The sequence below is a fragment of the Aquarana catesbeiana genome, linkage group LG03, assembly GCF_042186555.1.
Source record: "Aquarana catesbeiana isolate 2022-GZ linkage group LG03, ASM4218655v1, whole genome shotgun sequence".
NCBI classification, from domain to species: Eukaryota; Metazoa; Chordata; class Amphibia; order Anura; family Ranidae; genus Aquarana; species Aquarana catesbeiana.
Window position 1 is genome coordinate 604,143,968 of NC_133326.1, and position 22,559 is coordinate 604,166,526.

General features: G+C 42.7%; 1 protein-coding gene across 2 annotated transcripts in view; it reads right to left on the minus strand.

The window, feature by feature from the left end:
• Window positions 1-9,483: 9,483 nt before the first annotated feature.
• Window positions 9,484-22,559, minus strand: part of NUDCD3 (NudC domain containing 3) — a 28,556-nt gene continuing 15,480 nt past the window's right edge. For both annotated transcript variants that reach the window (XM_073622162.1, XM_073622163.1), the window contains exons 6-7: window positions 17,642-17,830; window positions 9,484-10,927 (exon numbers count right to left, since the gene is read on the minus strand). In XM_073622162.1, coding sequence (XP_073478263.1) covers window positions 10,817-10,927; window positions 17,642-17,830 — 300 coding nt within the window. In that variant the 3' untranslated portion in view covers window positions 9,484-10,816. The remainder of the gene's footprint in view (window positions 10,928-17,641; window positions 17,831-22,559) is intronic.

Sequence of the window (22,559 nt, forward strand, 5' to 3'; positions counted from 1 at the left end):
AAACGAGACGTTTGCTGGATTGAGTCTTTCAATGCGTCCACTGCAAAACATTAAGCATGAGGAAGCTCCGATAATTTCTCGGTAGGTTCCTCCTGGCAAGGTAGGTTTTTTTATCAACCTTTTAAAGCGGTCTTTTAGGGATTGGCAAATCCCAATAGCTGCAACTGCCACCGCAAAAGAGGCTTTTTATAAGGACTCCAGCTTTTTATTGGCCGGATCCCTAAATACCTGGGCATTATCCACTGGACAGGTTAAACTCTTATTAACTGAAGAAACGGCGGCGTCCACCAAAGGTGTATCCCATTTCTTCCTGAACTTTTCCTCTATAGGATATAAGACAGAAAACCTTTTTGGAGGCAAGTATATCCTGTCAGGATGATCCCGGTCTGCGTAAATCACCTGCTCCAATAATGGATGCAAAGGGAACGTTTGGGAACCTTGCTGCGGTCGCAGAGATCCCAAAGTAGAACAGGAGAGTCCAGACTCCTGAACCGGGGGTAACTTAAACCCAACTCATACCATTTCCGTCAGAGGATTGGATAAACAAATTTTGGGAATGGGAGGCTGAAATTGGCTCCTCTGACGCGGAGGTCAGGAGAGGGAGAGGGAGATCTATTACGCTTCTTCCCTCCCTGTGCTACAGAGGCAATCATACCAGCTATTTTACCTTCAAGGCCCGCTAAGGCAGATGCCAAATCATCCTTTGTAACATAAGCTGAGGCAGGAATATTGGTAGTGGCCACTATGCCTGACAAATGCAATGGCTTAGCCAGGCCAGATGCCGCAGGTCTTTCAGGGGAGACTGAGGCTGCATCAGCATGGGGTTGGTCTCCTGTTTTCAAGGGAGGTACTCTTACCCCTGTGCTTGCCCTGCTCCCTGTAACTCGTTTTCTGGAAGACATCGCTTACATACGAGGAAAAAAAAAGTACTCCCCACAAGCTGTAACCAGCGTATCAACTGTGTCCAAAAACCCTCAGACTCATGTGCCCCAGTATCGCTCTGTGCCGTCCCAGTGCACGCCAGGAACTCCGGCTCTTATAAAGTCTAATTTGACAGTGCACTGGGCGCGCGCACCCACGCGATCAGCGGCATGCACGTCGCATCCGCCGTGCCCTGACGCGCGCCGCATCCGCGATGTGCACAGCAGCCGCGCACACGCGGTGCATGCGCACCCCCGCCATAAGTGCACGCCATACCAGTCAATCTGTAACATCCAAGGCACAAGTTAATGAGGTTTTCCAGCGGAAACAGAGGGAAATATATATTAAAATTCCCAGAGGGAGTACTCACCGTCCCAAGCAGCAGGGCCTGTTTTACCAGGCCCAATCTTCCCCCATCACGGCGGGTAGCGCCTCTGAGGACCTTCAGGGACCGGGTCCCCCATTCTTTGGGGTCCACATCCTTGGACCTGTAAGGCACCCTTCTGGTTTACCTTGGGCAAGTTTTACCAGGAATACCAACTTAACAAGAGTCCAGCGCCATATAGGACACATTACAGGCAAAACATCGCTCTTGAACCGAGGCTCAGGTACCATCCACTTTAGCTCTCTTATGCCATCCAAATGGATCCGATTATAACGTCCTCACTGGGACATCATTGAAGAAATTTGAAGAGCTTCAACAGCCATGACCATCACCTTCAAGACACTGGCGAAAAAACTGAGGTACTTCCTGTATAGGAGGGGTTATATGGGAGGAACCGTCTTACTATTGGTTGCCAGTGTCCAATCACCTAAAGGTAGCGTATAACCAAAATAGTCATCATTATGGTGCTCTGTGTTCCGTGATGTACGATAAAGAAATTCATCTTTTTTGGAGGCTAACTATAAGCTTTTATTTTAGTGGTAGATGGTATCCTCCCAGATAACAAAATTTGCACAGGTTGTTTCGGCTCATTGCTTCCTGGGCTGTGGTATGACTTGCACTCTGGTGCATGTGTGGTGGACTGGCCAAAAGTGAAACAATGTTGGACAGAGGTTTATCCATTGATATATGCAGATCTAGGAGAGAGTAACCCCAAGAGCCCCTTTGAAGCCTTGCTTAACCTCTTGGCACCAACCGAAACGCATATATGCGGCCTCTCGGTGGGTGGGCCTTAACGCCAAGCAACCGCATATATGGAGAGCGGTGTAAACAGAGTGTGCTCCCTGCACGGTAGCCAGCGGAGATTGGTAAGCTTCCAATACATACTTGCGATTGGGACCTTTCCAATCATGTGACCACTGTGACAGCCAACCAACTTTTAGAACTCCTAAAGGGCCAGGAGGCAGTTGGCGCCAAGGGATTAATCGCAAAACGCCTTCATGCACTCCTAACCAATTTAAGTTGACATCTTATATTTTCATGGCAGCCAACTCCTTAAATTAACCTGTTTTCTGCTGTAATTTGCCATAAAATGTGAGCTGATATTCATCTAAATTACAGTAGACACACACAATGAGGATATTTACTAACACCGGAGCACACAGAATGTAGTAACCGATCAGATTTTAGGTTTTATTGTCAAAGCCCAATTGCCATCCTCATCCTAATTGAACAAGCTGAAGTTTGAGGTTGTTGGTCAAGAAGAACCTGGGTGTTTAGCAGACATTTACTAAATCTCCCCCAAAGTACCTAAGTTGATAATACACAAACAATGCACATTTCTTGTGCCTTTATTGAACACACCCATTAAACATTTACAGTTTACTGCCCTGTAGACCATAGGGAGGCTAAATTGTGGCCCATGGGAGTAGAACATAGAATTATAGAATAATGCCCCAATACTGGTGTCAGTGAGAACAGAGCAATGTTTTTTTTCTTTGAAGAGCAGCGGCTTTCTACCTGGTGTTCCGCCATGGACACCCTCCTGCCTGTTCAATGACTTACATATGGCAGACTCATGAACAGGGAGGTTTGCCAGTTCAAGTGATGTCTTCAAGCCTTTAGCTGTTACTCATGGGTTCTTCTTTAGCCCATTCAGGATTTGTGTACCTTGGGAGTCATCTTGGCTGGGCGCCCACTTCTAGGTAAAAAAGTAGCCACAGTACTAAACTGTCTCCATTTATAGACTATTTGTCTGTTGTGTTGCCTGATGGAGGCCTAAGCACTTTGAGATTGCTTTGTATCCCTTTCCAGCCTTATGTAAAATAAACTACTCTTGACTGCATGTCTTCAGTGAGCTCTTTTTTGCAAGGCATAAGTGTTTGTGTGTGATCAGCTTAAAAGTGCTTGTTAACACAAAAAAAAAAAAAAAAAAAAAAATATACAGATCCTGGCCCCTTAAAGCACATTTAACAGCACAGTACTTGTGCTATTTAATCTGCTTTACCCCTCTAAACTATAGAAAAACTTGGCTGATGTTGCCACTTCCTGTATACCCCTCTCTGCGCTGACCATGATAATCAGGGCTGCTGAGCCCTGACCACCGTGGTCAGCGTACATCCCGCCATCATCCGCAACTGGACTCTCTCCCCATCCTCCCCGCCTGTCAGCTTCGTCGGTGTCTGCGTCTCCACCCTGCCCCTTCCCCCCGCCACTATTATTATTTAAAAAATAAACAAGGCTTGCAAATACATTTTTAAGTGCTATCTTCAGGCCAGTCATGTGACTTGCGGCCGCTTTACATCTCCGAGACGTGACCTCCCCGGCTGACGTCAGAGGGAGATTACAGCCCCTTCTGCTGTATCCATGTTTCGGAGCTGTACAGCAGCCGCGAGTCAGGTGACCGGCCTGAAGATCACCCTAAATATGTATTTACAATCCTCATTTTTATAAAAGACTTGCACAGTGTGGTATGCTTATAATAGAGGGGCTGGCAGTGAGTTGTAATTTTGCATTCACAAAACACTTTAACCGGTTCCCGACCGGCGCACGCCGATGTACGTCGGCAGAATGGCACGGCTGGGCATTCCATTTGAATTCCCCGCCGTGCCATTGCGTGCGGGCGCCGGCCGGGAGCTACGCGAGTCGGGTCGCGGGTCCCGCGGACTCGATCACCGCAGGGATACTCGCGATCGCCTCACAGAGAGGACGAACGGGGAGATGCTGATGTAAACAGCATCTCCCCGTTCTGCCTAGTGACAAGTGTCACTGATCACAGCTCCCTGTCATTGGGAGCTGTGATCAGAGTAATGACACTGCTAGCCCATCCCCCCTGCAGTTAGTAATCACTGCCCTAGGACACATTTAACCCCTCCCTGCCCCCTAGTGGTCAACCCCTTCACTGCCAGTGTCATTTACACAGTAATCAGTGCATTTTTAATCTCACTGATCGCTGTATAAATGACAATGGTCCCAAAAATGTGTCAAAAATGTCCGACATGTCCGCCATAACGTCGCAGTCACAATAAAAATCGCTGATCGCCGCCATTACTAGTTAAAAAAAAAAAAAAAAATGTATTAATAAAAATGCCATAAAACTATCCCCTATTTAGTAAATGCTATAACTTTTGCACAAACCAATTATTTTGTTTATAGCGCAAAAAAAAAAAAAAAAAAAAAAATCGCAGAGGCGATCAAATACCACCAAAAGAAAGCTCTATTTGTGGGGAAAAAAAGGACGTCAATTTTGTTTGGGAGCCACGTCGCATGACCGCGCAATTGTCAGTTAAAGCGACGCAGTGCCGAATCGCAAAAAACGCTCTGGTCAGGAAGGGGGTAAAATCTTCCGGGGCTGAAGTGGTTAAAGGATAAGTTCACCTTTTGTAACATGTTATACCCATATTTCTTGTTTTTTGTTCTTGTCTTCTTTTTTTTTTTTTAACAAAAGGTGAGTTTATCTTTTAAGCACATTGCGTTTGCCATAAAATGTGACCTGATCTCCACAATCGACAAATTACTGCAGAAGTCCAGTTAAGGGGTTCACATACTTTTCCTTGCAGTTTATTACATACTGCTGTGAAATGAAAAACTTGACTAAAATCCATGCATTGTTTAATCTGCTTAAAAATTTATAGAAAAAAAGATTTGCTGGCGCCTCAGATTTGTCCAATTCTAGAGGTTGCTGTGCGTGCAAAAAAATACTAAGGTTAAATGAGAACCCCAGCTGAAAGCCCAACTGAACCTTTAGTTAAAATCAGCTACATATAATCCAGGAGCACATATAAAAAGGCATGCCAAGTCTTATCAATTGTTTTCTTTCCAAAGCTGCTACAGCAGGAATAGAAAAATCTGTCCCCTTCTAAAAGCGGCAGATTATGACCCTTGCTCTCTATGGGGATGCAGTGTATAGGTCCATCATGCTCCCTACCAAGGTAGCCCTATAGTAATCAGCAAAGCTTATGCTTCCTGCTGATTGCAGAGCTCTGGCTCAGCAAGTGGAGGGGGGTGGGTGGGGGGTGGGTCAGACCTTTGTGCTACTTCCCGAAAGGTAGCAAGGTCCCACTCTGCAGCATGTTGCCAGGACACAGGCTTTTCTACTTTGGTTGTGGCAAAAAAAAAAAAAAAAAAAAAAACATACCTGCAAGTCAAAGATGACTAGTATGCATAATCGAAGCCCTCGCTGCGGTACCCATGCACAGCACCAGCCGGCGACATCACTCCCAGGGGTTACTTCCGGGTATCGCGGCTCTGACACTGTGATTGGCCGAAGCCGCGATGCCGTCACTCCCGCGCATTTTTCTTACCTGTATGCCAATTAGGGACACTTGGCTGAAAAACTCCCAGTTAACAATCCCCATAATATGCCTTGTTGCTAGGACACACAAATTTTTTTTTTCACTCCTGTAATGCTGAAGTGTGTGTCCCAATGGCTTTTATGTCCTAGCAACAGGGCAGGAGGTAAAGACTGCTAACTGGGAGTTTTTTGGTCATGCTTTCAGGGGTCCCCGATGGCCTACAGGTATGACAAAATGTATTATTTTACAAAGCTGCACCGTCTTTTAATACCTACTGGAGCTCCCTTGACTGCATTGGCTATTTTCTGGAAAAAGTGAACTTAGCCTTTAAAACTCATTAAAAACAGATAGAGCCAGTTAGCTGCGTGTTTAAAACAGACAGGGCTACGATTATGATCTCTGCTTAAATTTCTCAAAACAAGCATACAACATAAAGCTGCCTAAAGCTCGCTAAAACTCTGCAAATGCTTTCTAAAAGCTTACAATACCTAATGCCATTATACAAGCTGAAGCACACATGTACAGGTGTACAAATATTTCTACGTTTAGGATTTGACATCAAGCACTCAGAGGGACTGCTACTGGAGGCACAGAAGTAAGTCAGGTTTAATTCATAGCATCCCCAAAAGCTTGCTCATTACGCTTGGAATATTTATTAATCTAAATATTTAAAAAAAAACAAAAAAAACAACACAACTTAAAAATGTAATTTGGTATATACTTATAGCCCAAAGTAACAGTGGTTTTGGCTTGATTTGCATAAAACAGGGTGGGAAAACAGTTCTGCTAGCTATCATAATATCTAGGAAGTCCTCTTGAGTGGAGGGGTGTGTGTGTATATATACACATACACATATATAGTATTGCACTGCATGGAGCGCAACTTGTCAGACGGCAAAGTCACCTGACAGGTCGCCCCAGTGTAAACCGGCACTAAAAAGGTGGAAAAAGTTCTGAAATGATTTATCTTTGTCTCCTATGTTTTTACATAGCCGCCTGACAAGTCGCGCTCCATGCAGTGCAAAGGAACCTTTCTAATGGGAGCAACTCAAGTTGCTTCAACTTAAAAAAAAGGTTCCTATACTACTTGGGGGCGACTTCAGAACGGCTTGACTTGACTTCTTTTAAAAAGGTTGTTTGCAAGCCACGCTGAGGTTACGCTGTGTGGGGCAGCGTCAGAGTCAGGCGACTTTGAAGCCACCCCAGTGTGAATCGGCACTTAATGTGGCCTATAAACTGTACACAACTCAGTTGAAATCTTTTAGGTTGAGGGAAGTAAAAATTAAAAACTAAAATAATATAATTGTGTGCACACCCTTAGGTCCCTTTCACACGAATGGACCGTTCGGGTCCGCCTGTCAGTGGGCACTCCATGTGAGGCTATGGAGCGACGGATGTCAGCGGTGACATGTCCGCTGACATCCGGCCCGGTCAGATCTGCCAAAATCAGATGGATGGCCCTACGTTCACATCCATCCCTGGCGGATCGGATCAGGTGAGATCTGACGAAAACGGGCATGCTGTCCGTTTTCGTCCGATCTCTCCATAGCAACAAGCGGCGCTCGATAAGCTCCTCCCCGCTCAGCGAGCGGAGAGGGACCTGTCATCCGCCGGCTCAGCGGAGATCAACGGCGAGATCCCCCGCTGAGCCGGCGGACAGAGGCGGACTCCGTGGAAGCGGATCCGCCACGTGGGAATGAGGGCTTAAACTAATACTTTGTTGAAGCACCTTTTGATTTTATTACAGCACTCAGTCTTTGGGTATGAGTCTATCAGCATCGCACATCTTGACATTGGCAATATTTGCCCACTCTTCTTTGCAAAAACAAACACTCCAAATCTGTCAGATTGTGGGGGCATCTCCTGTGCACAACCCTCTTCAGATCACCCCACAGATTTTCAGTGGGATTCAGGTCAGGGCTCTGCCTGGGCCATTACAAAACTTTAATCTTCTTCTGGTGAAGCCATTCCTTTGTTGATTTTGATGTATGCTTTGGGTCGTTGTCATGCTGAAAGATGAAGTTTCTCTTCGTGATCAGCTGTCTAACAGAAGCCTGAAGGTTTTGTGCCAATATTGTCTGGCATTTGGAACTGTTCATAATTCCCTCTACCTTGACTAAGGCCCCTGTTCCAGCTGAAGAAAAACAGCCCCAAAGCATGATGCTGCCACCATCATGCTTCACTGTGGATATGGTATTCTTTTGGTGCAGTGTTGATTTTACAGACCATAACACATTTTCCCACATGCTTTTGGGAGACTTCAAATGTGTTTTTCCAAAATTTAGCTGTGTTTGGACGTTTTTCTTTGTAAGAAAAGGCTTCCATCTTGCCACTCTACCCCATAGCTCAGACATATGAAGAATACAGGAGATTGTTGTCACATGTACCACACAGCCAGTACTTGCCATATATTCCTGCAGTTCCTTTAATGTTGCTGTAGGCCTCTTGGCAGCTTCCCTGACCAGTTTTCTTCTCATATTTTCATCAATTTAAAGGGACGTCCAGTTCTTGGTAATGTCACAGTTGTGCCATATTTTCTCCACTTGATGATGAGTGTCTTCACTGTGTTCCAAGGCAGATCGAATGCCTTGGAAATTCTTTTGTACCCTTCTGACTGATACCTTCTAACAATGAGATCCCTCTGATGCTTTGGAAGCTCTCTGTGGAACATGGCTTTTGCTGTAGGATGTGACTAAGAAAATGAACAGCTGAACTTTATTTTGGGTTATTTGGGGTTAATCAGAGGCACTTTAACCACTTTCCGCCCGCCGTATAGCAGAATGACGGGTGGAAAGTGCTTGCATGATCCTGACTGGGCGTCATATGATATCCAGCAGGATAAGTCATGCAGTGCAGCGATCAGTGGTGTGGTGTGGTGTGTCAGTCTGACACACCACATCTACAATTTCTGTAAAGAGCCTGACGTAGGCTCTTTACCATGCGATCAGCTGTGTCCAATCACAGCTGATCACATGGGAACTAGGAAGTGCCATTGATTGGCATTTCCTCTACTCACGCTGACAAGGCATGAGTAGAGGAGAGCCGATCAGCTGCTCTCCTGACTGGGGGGTCTGGAGTAACAGTGCAGATCTGTGGCCATCAGTGATTGCCTGTCAATGCCTCCTATTCAGTCTTGCCTATCATGCCATCAATCAGTGCCGCTCTGCAGTGCCACCTATCAGTGCTGCTTATCAATGCCGCCTATCAGTGCTGCATATCAGTGCCTACCAGTGCCCACCAGTGAAGGAGAAAACCTACTTATTTACAAAGTTTTATAACAGAAACAAAAGAAAAACTTGTTTTTTTTAATTTTCGGATTTTTTTATTTGTAGCAGAAAAAATAAAAAACCCAGTGGTGATCAAATACCACTAAAGGTAAGCTATATTTGTGGGAAAAAAAATATATAAAAAAAATTAAGTTTTTGGTACAGTGTTCCATGGCTGTGCAATTGTCATTCAAAATACGACAGCGTTGAAGAGCTAAAAAAATTGGCCTGGGCAGGAGGGGTGTTGTGTTTTGTATTTAAGTGGTTAAATGATGGCAGGTGTGTACTGACTCCTATTTAACATGAGTTTGTATGTGATTGCTTAATTCTGAACACAGCTACATCCCCAGTTATAAGAGGATGTGCACACTTAAGCAACTACATGACTTTAGTTTTTTTATTTCTACTCCCCGTCCCCCTTAAAAGATTTCAGTTTGAACAATCTATAGGTTACATTAAAGGTGGAAAAGTTCTGAAAATTATTTCCCTTTGTCTCAACTTTTTTGCATTACAGAAATCTGACATTTTAACAAAGATGTGTAGGGGTGTAATCCATATTTAGAATTCCTTGTTTTTGACTGTGCTTCATGGCCACACTAAAAAAAAAAAAATCACCACATTTCCTTAAACAGTGGCAGCAAGAAGGTAGTTCTGCTTTTTTATTTTCTACACTGAGAAAAAAAAAGTCAAACCATAATCATAGAGGCACCAGTATACTGTACAGGTATTGGCATGGAGAGGATGATACACCAAAAATGAACCTGAAGGGGATGAACAACTTGTTATATGTAAAAACAAACAAAATGTAGACAATGCTGCACACACTTTTATATTACATACCGTTTTGTAAGCTGTTACACCAAGTTCATAAATATCGATCCAGTGTTATGCCCATAAAAAGAGAAGTCAGAAAACCAAACGTGAAGTATGAGATTATACACCAGAGGTAGTGGTTGTAATTTAGGGGGTAACGCCGAGACCAATAGTTCAATAATGGCAGGCGACTGATCTTATATCTATATAATATCTGTATTATAACCCCCATTTCACAAAAAAGAAAGGTGGATGCAATATGTGTACAAATATTATGCCAGTAAAATGTACCCACTCCCAATGAAATCTCATACATTAGTTCTTAAAATACAGTACAGGACTTGTATTTTTAGACCAAGGGTTATATGCTGGCTCTACGTTCGAGTGTCAACAGGTCATTTAGAATAACATGCTTTTTCAAAGAAAACAATGCTACAATAGGGAATAAATTTGACATACATGTATCAACCCTGATTATCTCTGAGAACACATAATGGCTCTTCTTTTTAGAGGTACATAATTACTAAAGCTTCTGGCCTAAAATGCCCAGTGTTTAATGCATAGTTAAAGGAGATTTGCAATTTAAATTGATATTTCTGGCTATAGAGACACACAAAAGGTTCCTCAGTTTCCCTATTCAGCTCTTTTTTTTCCTGTGGAACCATCGGCACCTTCGTGTATGGTGCAGTACCAAAAGGTCACCGGCTTTCGTCATTGCACATGAATTCAAACTAGAGCATTATTAAAAGGGTCATCCATGTAACTACCAGGAGCATTTACAATACAATGGGGATTCCCTTTTAAACTGGAAACCTCACGTAAACAAAACCAGCTGCAGACATTTGAATATTTGTGATGCATGGGCAAGTGATCAATTGCAGTGACTTCCCTATAAACCCAGCAGAATGATGGAAAGAACCAATTTCTGCATTTCACAAAATAAGTATAAAAATCCAGTCCCTGCCAAGTCCCAGTTGAACATGTTTACAAACCAGTTTCCAATCACCATTTAAATACATTGTTATACACAGATGTTTAATGCACTGGTTTAGAGAAGCAGCTTTGGTCTTTTAGATGGAGCAGTGTAAACGTCAACCCCTGCAGGGACAGAAAAATAAATAGTTCTGTGTATACTCTTCTCAAAATTGCACAGCACCTGGTGAAATATTAAACAAGGAAGGGTCAAATGTCTGCCCTCTAAATGGCGATCCCTCTGCATCCCATCCTTTCTTCAGCATTTCATGGACTTTCTGTGAAAAAAATAAAAACAGCAGAGTCACAAAACGGGCACAGATGGGCAAGGTGTAAACCATTCTAGTGATAAAACTTTAAGGAGAGAACAAAGTGAGGAATTGCTACACTCAGAGCTGTTTAGAATGCATGTTAGTGCAATCAGGAAACCCATTTCTTTTAGTTATAAGTCAATGAGGTCTTTACAAACACAAGCAAACTGCGATTGCACATTGTTTTAAGGTGTTACCAAGATCTCCTACCAATCCTCAGGTAAAACTTTCCACATTTAGATTGAATTGGCTGCAGAGAGCTTTACAAATTGACCATGCAATATGCTTGTGTGCATTTGTGCAGGAAATACAGGGAAAACACTAGTGGTGCTGTCAGGTGTAGAAGATACAGCCTAGAGTAAAAACTAGAGCCCATTATTTGGAAAGATGCATCAATAGTGTGTCTATATGCTGCTAACTTATAACAAAGAAAATTTACACAAGGCTTCTTCTCCTAGCTGATGGCAGGAATAGAGCAGCATGGAAAGGCTGGGCATACACTACACGAAAATTGGATTTTTGGTTCACCTGTAAAATCCTTTTCTTGGTAGTATAACTTTATTGTAATTGATATAAAGATACCCTGTGCCCTGTGATGTACTCCATCTTCAGATGTGTGGACACTGGCATAAACGACAGGAAAGCCTCTCACAGGCAGGCATATAGCTTCAGTTTTTTAGCAAACCATGAATCAATAAAAGAAGAGGGGTGAGATCCCTGTGTCCTGTGATGTACTCTCAGAAAAGAATATTACAGGCAACCCAAAAATCCCATTTTCTTTATCGTACATCCCAGGACATCTTAATATCTATTATGATAGGGATGTCCCAAGGTACTGAATATGAGGGGAGGGCAACAAGCCAACTAAAACAGAACAGTTTGAAACCTTACTCAGCAGCCTGCAAGACCTGATAACCAAAGATTGTGCATTCAGAGGCTCAAACATTTACTTGATACAACTGTATACAATACGTGAACTGAAGACCAGGTAAAAGCCTTATCCACTTGTGCTACTGAAGCCTGATGTTGGAAAAACCAATACTCCTGGTAGAATGAGCAGTCACTGAAAATGGTGGAATTATGCCCTATGGACTATAAGCTTGAGAAAAAAGCTAATAGATCCCTTGAGAAATGATAGAGGTGGAAGCTATGTGACCCTTCCTTAGCCCTTCACACAAAAAGGAAATCAGACCAACGAATTCCTGCAGTCTCCTTCAGGTAAATCTTGACTGTATGAACCACATCCAATGTATGAAGAGTCTTGTCACCCAGCATCTGAGGCTCATAACAGAAAGAAGGTAACACAATGTCCTAGTTAAGATGGAATCAAAAGACCTCTTTAGGTGAAGAGAAAAAAAAAAAAAAAAAAAAAAAAAGGATTGCAAAAGGCTGCAAAAAACACTGTCACGATGGATCACTGGAAACGGTTCCTTACAAGCAAGAGCAGCCAATTCTGGCCAAAGTAATGACAACCAGAAAAATCACTTTCACGTTAGCAGTACTATAGGAATGTCCAGGATGAGTTTGGGTGCCACGCAGAAAGTACCAAGTTGAGGCCCCATTGAGTCTTATCCAGTGGAACCCCTTGTACAAGAAGGAACACACCAAGGAATGCAAAGCAACTGGTCTCTGAAAAAGGACAGCCAAGGCTGAAATCTGACCCTTAATTGTACTCACTGACAGTCCCTGGTCAACCCCTGATTGGAGAAACACCAGAATGCAGCCCACAACACACAGGGATGAAGTTCCAGAGCCTCACACCAGCAAAATTTAAATTTCCAAATTTTGTGGTAAATGTTCTACAGAAAAAGGAGTATGCCCAATATGGAGTCTGAAGAATATACAGTATCTCAAAAAAGTGAGTACACCCCTCACATTTTTATATCTTTTCATGTGACACCACTGAAGAAATGACACTTTGCTACAATGTAAAGTAGTGAGTGTACAGCTTGTATAACAGTATAAATTTACTGCCCCCTCAAAATAACTCAGCACAGCCATTAATTTCTAAACCACTGGCAACAAAAGTGAGTACACCCCTAAGTGGTCATACTGGTCACTGAATGTTCAACATGGCACCTCATGGCAAAGAACTTTGAGGATCTGAAAAAAAATAATTGTTGCTGTACATAAAGTTGGCCTAGGCTATAGGAAGATTGCCAAGACCTTAAAACTGAGCTGCAGCACCCTGCATTCCACACGCACCACCTTGGCCAGGTGGCGGAATAATGGGGGCCAGGTGGGCAGTCCTAACCAGGGTCAGGACAGGGTGAGCAACACACAGTGCAGGCAGTGTGCTGCTAAAGTATTGCTTGAACCAAGACCAGTAAACAGATCTCTGCCACTACAGTACACAAGTTGCATAGCTGAAGTGCGATTCTGCACCTGGTACACATCTAGAAGGTACACATTTACTTCCCTGTCAGAGTGACCTCCATCTGACAGATGTTTTCTAGTCTCGGCCCGGTGTGAAATAATTTAGAGTAGAGGTCTCAAACCGGCAGCCCTCCAACTGTTGCAAAACTACAAATCCCATCATGCCTCTGCCTGTGGGAGTCATGCTTGCAATAGTCAGTCTTGCAATACCTCATGTGACTTGTAATTTCGCAACAGCTGGAGGGCTGCCAGTTTGAGATCCCCGATTTAGAGGCTGGGAGGCGGGATGGAAGAGAGAGAACTGTGTGCAAGTAAGGCACTGGTCTGGCAGATCCTATTTCTTCATTTTGGTGCAGGAACACCCTGGATACCTTCAGCTGCCATTGTACTTTTGCTGGGTGTCCAGTGCGCCCCTATACCTTTATAGAGGTGTGAGCTCCCTCCAGGCATACCTGCCCCTAATCTATTCATTATTATATATGTGCTTTAACTTGGGAGACTATCAGAATTAGAAAGCTGGACCATGACATGGCTGCTGCAGCTTAGGCATGTATTTGCAAATATGTGTAAACTAAACCCCTTGTTTTTAATGTGAACTGTCAGACAGGGTCAGTTTGGTTTGCTGCAGGCTGGCAAGTGAGCTGGAAACTTGTGTTTGTTTTTTGGCATGCTCTCTGTCTAGGACACATTACTGTGATTTTGCCTGGTTTACATTGAGGCCAGATAAGGAGGCAAAAACGATATAGGAGGAGGAACAAATTAGGTAGGGAGATGAGGGGAGACGCGACATACAACAAGATGTATTCTCCAAAAAAGGCAATTTATGGGATATGCCTGCCAGGTTCAGCCCAGTTATGAGACCAGGATCTAAAAATAGATCCGTGATGTGAAAAAAGGGTGAACAGTTGAAACATTCACTTAAAAATAGATCGAGCATCTGAGACCAGGATCTAAAAATAGATCCACGATCTAAAAATAGATCGAACAGTTGAGGCCAGGATCTAAAACTAAAAATAGATCGAACATCTGAGACCAGGATCTAAAAATAGATCCATGATCTAAAAATAGATCAAGCATCTGAAACCAGGATCTAAAAATATATCCATGATCTAAAAATAGATCAAGCATCTGAGACCAGGATCTAAAAATAGATCCATGATCTAAAAATAGATCGAGCATCTGAGACCAGGATCTAAAAATAGATCCATGATCTAAAAATAGATCGAGCATCTGAGACCAGGATCTAAAAATAGAACAAACAGTTGAGACAATGATCTACAAATGGATCGGACAGTTGAGACTAGGGCTGCAAATAACATTTATTTTCATTAACAATTCTTCGGACAATTGTTTTGATTAGTCAGATAAAAAAAAAAAAAAAAAGTGATTCGCTCAGGAATTGCACTGCATTCCTGTGCACATTTCGTATGGCTCAAATCGCAAAGCATCCACAACAAAATGGTGCAGGACCCTTTTTTCCCCACAACTGAATCGCATCGCATGGGTGTTTGCACCCATGCAATGCGATTCTGGCAATCGCACTGCATTTTGCCATTTCAGGGTTTCATTAAGCTAACATTGCATGTACAGGAATTGCTGCGTTTCCTGCATCGCATCAGTGTGAACCAGGGCTAAAAATTTTAATGTAATGGCCTAATTTACCTCCAGTCTAATAGCCTTCAGCTTCTTTGGGTTCAGATGCTGATCTTTCCTACATAACGCCATTAATGCGATTGTAAATTTTGGATTTTCTTTTTTAAATACACATATATCTTACTTACCTGCTCTGTGTAATGGTTTTGATTGACAGCATCTGAGTCCTATGAAGAGGGAGAGAGAGCGAGCAAGCAGCGCTATAGCTCATGGGCACAGCACTGGTTCGAGATTGGGGTCCACTAATTATACAGGGGAGGGGTGACGACCGGTCACAGAACAGTTTTTACTCTAATCAATAGAATGCATAATAAAAAAATAAAAACCTTCTGCCTTTGGAATAACTTTAAATCACTTTCTTCTCCTGCCCACAACAACATGGCCCATGAGGCATTGCTCCTCACACATTCACAAGTTCTCAGGCACTTACTGACATGTATGGATGTGTACTGAGCTGTATGTGTGTTGCACTGTGTATACTAACATGTATACACAGTGCAACACACATACAGCTCAGTACACTGTTCATACTGACTTGTAAACAAATAATGCAATCTGTATGCAGGCCAACTAATCGGCTAACTAACTAATCGATAATAAAAATATAAAACTATTTTTATTATCATTTATAATCGATTATTCAGATTAGTTGTTCCAGCCCTATTTATATTTGACTGTATATGAGCCACTAGAGGTTCTAAAGCAATTATGAACAGTAGGGGCGGAAAAGCTAGACATTTTCATGCAGAGTCTACACAGACATGACCATCACCTAAGACAGGGCTCAAAATTTCAAGTCCTGAGCTACTAGCCAGGCCTTAGGAGTTACTCGCTACCAGATGCCCCATCCAACCCCTACCATGCCCCTAATTCCGTGCCTAAACACGCCCTCGTAAATTATCTCATGAAATGACACTGTTAAATGTTTTATGCAGATTGAAGTTTCAAAAATAAATATTAACAACAACTTCTTTAACAATATTAACATAAACCATATTTCATTAATCTGACTGTGATAAATAAACTAATGATAAAATATGATTGACTACTATAAGCACTGTACACACCATTACTCCCTTGTTAAGTAAATATTTTAATGCTATATTAAATAAAGCAAAAATTAAAACCAATGAATGACACATTCACCGATTTAGGATGCAGAGAGAATTACAGCGGAGCTCAGCACTGGATAGGGTAGTGGGAGCTGCCAAAGTTCACTTTTTCTATTAACAAGCTGGCGATTTGGTTGCTTGGACTGCCTAGCAACCAATCACTAGCTTGTTAATAGGAAAAGTTAACTTTGGCACCTCCTGCCCAACCCCTTTCCCCGCCCCCACCTCATCTAGTTCTTTGCCTACTCCTGCTGTATGCCAGGCCCTGCTAAGAGAATGACGGGTGAAGGCTGGAAGGAGAATCAGCTCCCGTTCAACCCCGCCTGCCGGAGGCACGCACCCCCCCTCCGAAGCGGCTCCACACTTGCCCTCAGTTTATTTTGAAATTTTGAGGGCTGACCCAAGACACTAGCAGAAAACTGTAGCTAGGCCTACCTATGAGGGGTTATGCCTGAGAGGATATTTTCCTGTCTTTTTTTTTTATGCTGCCAGCTGAAGGTGGCAGCATAACCCGATTATAATGGACAAGATACCCTGTGTCCTGGGATGTGCGGTGAAGAAATTCACTCAGTGGGTGGCCCTGCCAGCCTTACTCCATTCAACTAAAAGCTGATTGTTCAATCGACTTTTGTGAAAGCAGCCTGCTGGAAATGTTTCAGTCAAACAGCAGCTGCATCAAATTAGATGCAGTCACTTTTGAGTATTCTGAGAGAAGCCACCATTGCCTGTCAGAATACAATAGCCCAGCAGGGAATTTGTCCATCTGTGCTGTTTGGCGTGTATAAATCTGTTAGGATTTCTTTCATTCAGCCTGCAGACTGAAGAAAAAGAAAAGAAATCGAACAGTGTATGGCCAACTTAAAGCGTAACTCCACTTTTGTTGAGAAAAAAAACCTTCCACTCTGGGTGATCTATGTACATTGCAAGGATTATACCAACCTTTGTTGCAGATTCCTACCCTTTTGTTATTCTGAAGAAATCCCTGTTTGTTCCTCTGTGCTGAGTGGGTCTGATAGGAGTGGTTTCATAATTATCAATCAGCTGTGCAGCTGCAGAGCACTAACTGCTGAGCCTGCATCCCTTTAGACGTGTTCCAATTGGGAATATCTCACCAAAAATGACATTTTTGTTTCAGGAGATGCCTAAAATCTGACTTGTATCTTAGCCAGACTTCTGGGAAAATTGGTGAGCCAATCACACAACCAGGAAATTATGTTTCTGGGATGTGTTCAGTACACACTCTGTGTACAGAACAACTCCAGGTAGCCATATTGCATTGCATTTTCAGAAAATAACAGCGGCTGCAGATTGAAAAGGAAAGGTCATTTTTAATAACATTAAATTACAATATGACTTGTGTCACAATTGTATACGCTATTTTATTTTTTCTTTATTTGTTCTTTTTTTCCCCCCCCACAAAAGTGGAGTTACCCTTTAAGTATAAAATGCTGCAGAGGCAGCTATACAATAAAATTTAGATTTGCCCTGCATGGGCAAAGCATTCACCTTAAGTGGTGAAAACCTTTCTTCAACAACTTACCATTTCATGACTCTGTGGTTTCCCCTGCAGTTTTTGATGGTAATCAAAAGTAAGTCGGTCCAATACGGCATGCTCCTCCTCATCTACTGTTGCCATACCACGTTCTTTGTTGATTTTGTCTATATCTATTTTTTCTTCCCCTTCCAAGACTGCATTCCACCAATACTCGCCACACTTGCTCAAGCTGATCTATGGGACAAAAAAAAAAAAAAAAAAAAAAAAAAAAAAAAGAAGGAAGACCACAGTTCTGTGGTGATTTTTTTTTTTTTTTTAATGTAAGCTAAAAAGTGTTAGTAGAACATTACAAATACCCCCATCTTGAAGATCAAAAACCAACTCCACCCAAAACCGTCAAAACCTGGTTACAAAGTGAACATCCTCAGATAACATTTGGAATCAATGGGAGATGAGTACAGCGCTGCGCCAATAATAATGGGGAATGCTTACACAGTAAGCAGCTGACACTCCTCTTAGACAAAGGAAAATAAAATAGGAAGTGTATAAAGTGTAGCGCTATATGTGTAAATATTATAAATGAGAAAACAAAGTGAACTAGGCCCAAACCATTCCTGGGGGGCCCACAAGAGAAATACAAATAATATGGTTCAAGGTTACATATACATGACCAAACACAGTCGGAAATAAGCTAAGTGCCACACACTGTCATATAGATAGATACTAATGGACCAGTGAGAAAACAATGTGAAAAATACTATAAAAGTGAAATGTCCATATATGTTGAAAATTATGATCTAAATGAAATTCAACACCCGCCACCCAAAAGTCTCTGAGGGTTGGATAATGAAAACAACGATGGAAAGCTTCTGCCAAGTGGATAGATAAAACACCAGGTAAATAGGACGTCTAAATGAGTGTCGGGACCACCACCAAAGCATCAGAGGGGGCTTACCGGAACCAGGTGATTTGAGAAGACATACGTCTTACAAGTCCCAGAAAGCTTGTTTAGCCACCAAGGCTGGCAAGATGGATCCTCAGATGTCCTCAACTTCAAATGGGGGGGGGGGGGGGAGAGAAAGGGATCCCGTCACAGCTTCAGCCGTCCAGACTTAACAGGCCAACCGGATAAAATTACATGCCATGGGAGAAATAAAGCTCACATGGCATGATATCGTTTAAAAACATGAATTTATTGAAACAATAAAAAGGAACACTCACATGTTAGGAGATCAGAATAAGCTCAAAACTATATATCAATCGCGGTGATCGTAGGGGGTCCACCCAACATGTTTCGGCTAACAAGCCTTCATCTGGGGTGTGGAGCCCCCCTTCCTCACCACTATTTAAACTAGAAATGACCCCCACTGGGAGTGTCACAACACAGGAAGTGCTCCACTGATGTCACTTCCGGTTCAATAGATTGGTATGGAGTATATATAAAAATTGTGGGATTCTGATCAGTGGTATTAGGCCACTAGTGCCAGTTAATAACATTCAAAAGAAAAAATAATAAGACAAAAAGAACGTCTATAATGTTCATATGGCCAGCCGACCCGGAAGTGCTCGGAATTTAACCAAGCCTCGGTGTCAGCATGGCCAGATAGGCAGGTCAGAGCGCCATCACGCTCCGCCCGCCGGGCGTGTCCAGGTAGCAGGGCCGTGCGCAATAGCGGAAGTCACAGGGGGAAGTCCGCATGCGCACCAAGCCTCGCTCTCAGTAGGCGAATCCGTAGGTCGGAGCGTCATCACACTCCGCCCCTCGGACTCAGCATCTGAAAAATAGACAGAGCCCGCCTTTGTCAAATGCTGCGCACGCGCATTCGACGCTCGGGACCCAGCTACGTCACCACGCCGACAGCTCTCACACTTCCTGCAAGTAGGGAGGAGGGCCCCAATGGGCCAGAGAAGGCCGGAACACCATCCCGGCGATCTCGTGATCCAGGCCAAGTGTCAGCAAAGGTGGAAATATTGGGAACCCGGAACACAACACAAATTGTGAACGTCTACACGCTGGAAATAAAAATATTGGTAGAATTAAAAAATTTATGTTGATATTTATATGGGGGCAATAGCCGCAACCATACAGTGTTAAAAAGTGACACTACCAATGGGGGACATCCCGAACAATCCATGTAATGCACCATAAACAAAGGGGACTACCAATAACAGTAATACCATTAAACCTGGGAACATCCACCAAGATACACAGATACATGAAGTATTGGTATAATGTCATGATATAAAATATATTAGTGGTCAAAAAACTGCCTAGCATTAATGTAAGAATTTAATTAAACACATATACACCAGAAAAAGATATATAAAAATAATAAAAAAAAAAAAAAAGGATAAAATTAAGAGAGATCATAAATAGCTATGCCCGATTAATAAACGAATTAATGTCCCACTCCACGTTAATACCTTGTGGGAAGTGGCAACCCAATTCGTAAATCCAGTAAGTCTCACGATGGGAGACCCCCCTAAAGGTTGATCCACCCCGCCAGGGGGCCACATATTTGTCGATGATGAGAAACTGGGTACCCTCAGGGTTCCGATCGTGGGATTCCCTATAATGACGAGGTACAGTGTGTTTGGTACTACCCGCCTTGATATTTCCGACTGTGTTTAGTCATTTATATGTAACCTTGAACCATATTATTTGTATTTCTCTTGTGGGCCCCCCAGGAATGGTTTGGGCCTAGTTCACTTTGTTTTCTCATTTATAATATTTACACATATAGCGCTACACTTTATACACTTCCTATCCTCTGATAACATGACTTCCAAAAACTCTATGTTTACTGAACAAATTAAAGAGAATATAAAAGTAGAGTCTACTGAAAAAACAATATGTTGCCAGATCACATCTTTACCTGATTTGCTGCAATGCTGTTAAAGTGGTTATAAAACCTAAACATTTTTTACCTTAATGCATTCTTTGCATTAAAGTAAAAAAAAATATATATATATTATATGTTCATGCATCGGTATCTCCCCCCCCCCCTCCCTCACCCCACATTACTTACATGAGGTGAGCTCTCTTTCGATCCAGCGATTTGTCCATATGCAGCTCTTCTCTCACATCACTTCCTAGTCTTTAAGGTTTTGCTGAGGCCATTGGCTCCCACTGCTGTCAATCAAAGCCAGTGACAAGGGAGCAGGCCTTCTAGGAGCCTCTGTGGAACTCCCATTCCAGGTCTCACAGATAGCCCTGTCAACAATGCCCTTCCCAAATCCCTTCACACCACTGGTGTATAGCCATTAGACTAATTCCCCTATAACGTCACTCTTGGCCTCCTCCACTAAAATGCAGAGGCTGCCGAATGCCTCATTGGGATTGCATAATAAAAAAAATAATTAGGATGTCCTTAAACCCAGCAAAAAAAAAAAAGTTGTTGTGAAAACCTGGCACCAGCCTCAGTGAGGACAACCCCTTTCAGACTGGAGGTGGTGGTGGTGTGGCAGTTTGGGGCTGCCAGTTACCCCTTGGGGGGGGGGTCATGTAGTGCGGCCTGTTACCTGGAGGAGGGCATGTGTTGGGGCAGCCTATCACCTCCAGGTTGGCCCTCCTTTTTCTTCTTCCCCTTTCTCTCCATAGGTAAGGTCACTGCAGAGAGAGAAGAGAGTAGTGGTGCTAGGAGAAGGGGAGCGGGCTCCCTTTGATGATGAGAGAGGTCGTTGCTCCAATCCAAAGACAACGATCCTTATGAGAAGAACAGTTATGGTTTGGAGGCAGAGGAGTGTGAATATTGGTGAGACAAACATCTATATCCCCTATACGCTTCTGAGAGTAAACCAAACCCTTCCCCACCTCTGCTATATACCTGATCCTAATGTTTGGGCTGGGTTTGGGGTAAAAAAATCATACAATATATAATGCCTGAGGAACATCTTACCTTTGATAGATTTCACCTTCCTACCTGGATGTTCTTTAGGTTGCTCCAATTGAAAAATGCAGTCCAACCAAGCCCAAATCCCTACTCCTATTTTGTCCTTTCATCCTATCTTCAGCTCATACGTAAAGATATTCCTAAGGTTTCTCAATTATTTCGCTCCTGACAACGGGATATCCTAAGTGATGCCGACTGGGATGAGGGAGTGTAACAATACCTGCCCTTATGATCTCGGCCAGAGACAGGCTCATCCAATTAAAAATTCTACACCGAGTTTGTCAAACAGCGAATAGTACAGTCATACGTATGGCCTGGACCTGCCCCTGTATACAAAAAACAGTGTTGGCATGATGTAGTTAGGGATTATAATGCAATTAGTGGGTTAACAATTACTGTGGACCCCATGATTCTCTTCTGGATATCTGTGATAATATTGCTATGATTTCTCATAAGCGGTTGTTTCTTTACTATGATGCCTTCTAATCCAGGAAAATATTCCAATCTAAATGGAAATTGTCTGATCTTCTACCATTCATTTGTGGAGATCCACTCTGAATGCTGCTCTATCTTTCTATAAACTAAACTAATGTACACGTGACAAAACTGCACTAAGAAATTCAATACAATTTGGGTGGCCTGAGTGCAAGCCAGAGGTTTAACAATATGATATGTTGTAACCTTTATTTATCATTTGGTTGTTTCAATCCTACCCAGGCCTATGCTTTAAAACTGGTATCAAGGAGCTGCTCTATTTTCCACTCCCAACTCCTACCCCTCTTCTCCCATTTTCCTGTCTACCCCCTCTCTCATTGATTCTGAAGGATATTTTTATTAGTTGGATACTATGCAATAATGACCAAGTGACTATCTTAAAATGTTGATGTTCCAGCACAGATAGATATTGCTTTTATAAAATGTAATAAAGAACATCTGTTAAAAAAAAAAAAAAAAAAGTTCTTTAGACCCCATAGTACTCCCATTTTCCCCACTGAATGTTATGTGTTGACCAGATTTTCTAATTGCAAACCTGCAACTTTCCCAAGAAAGGCTTAGCAGTTTATTTACTA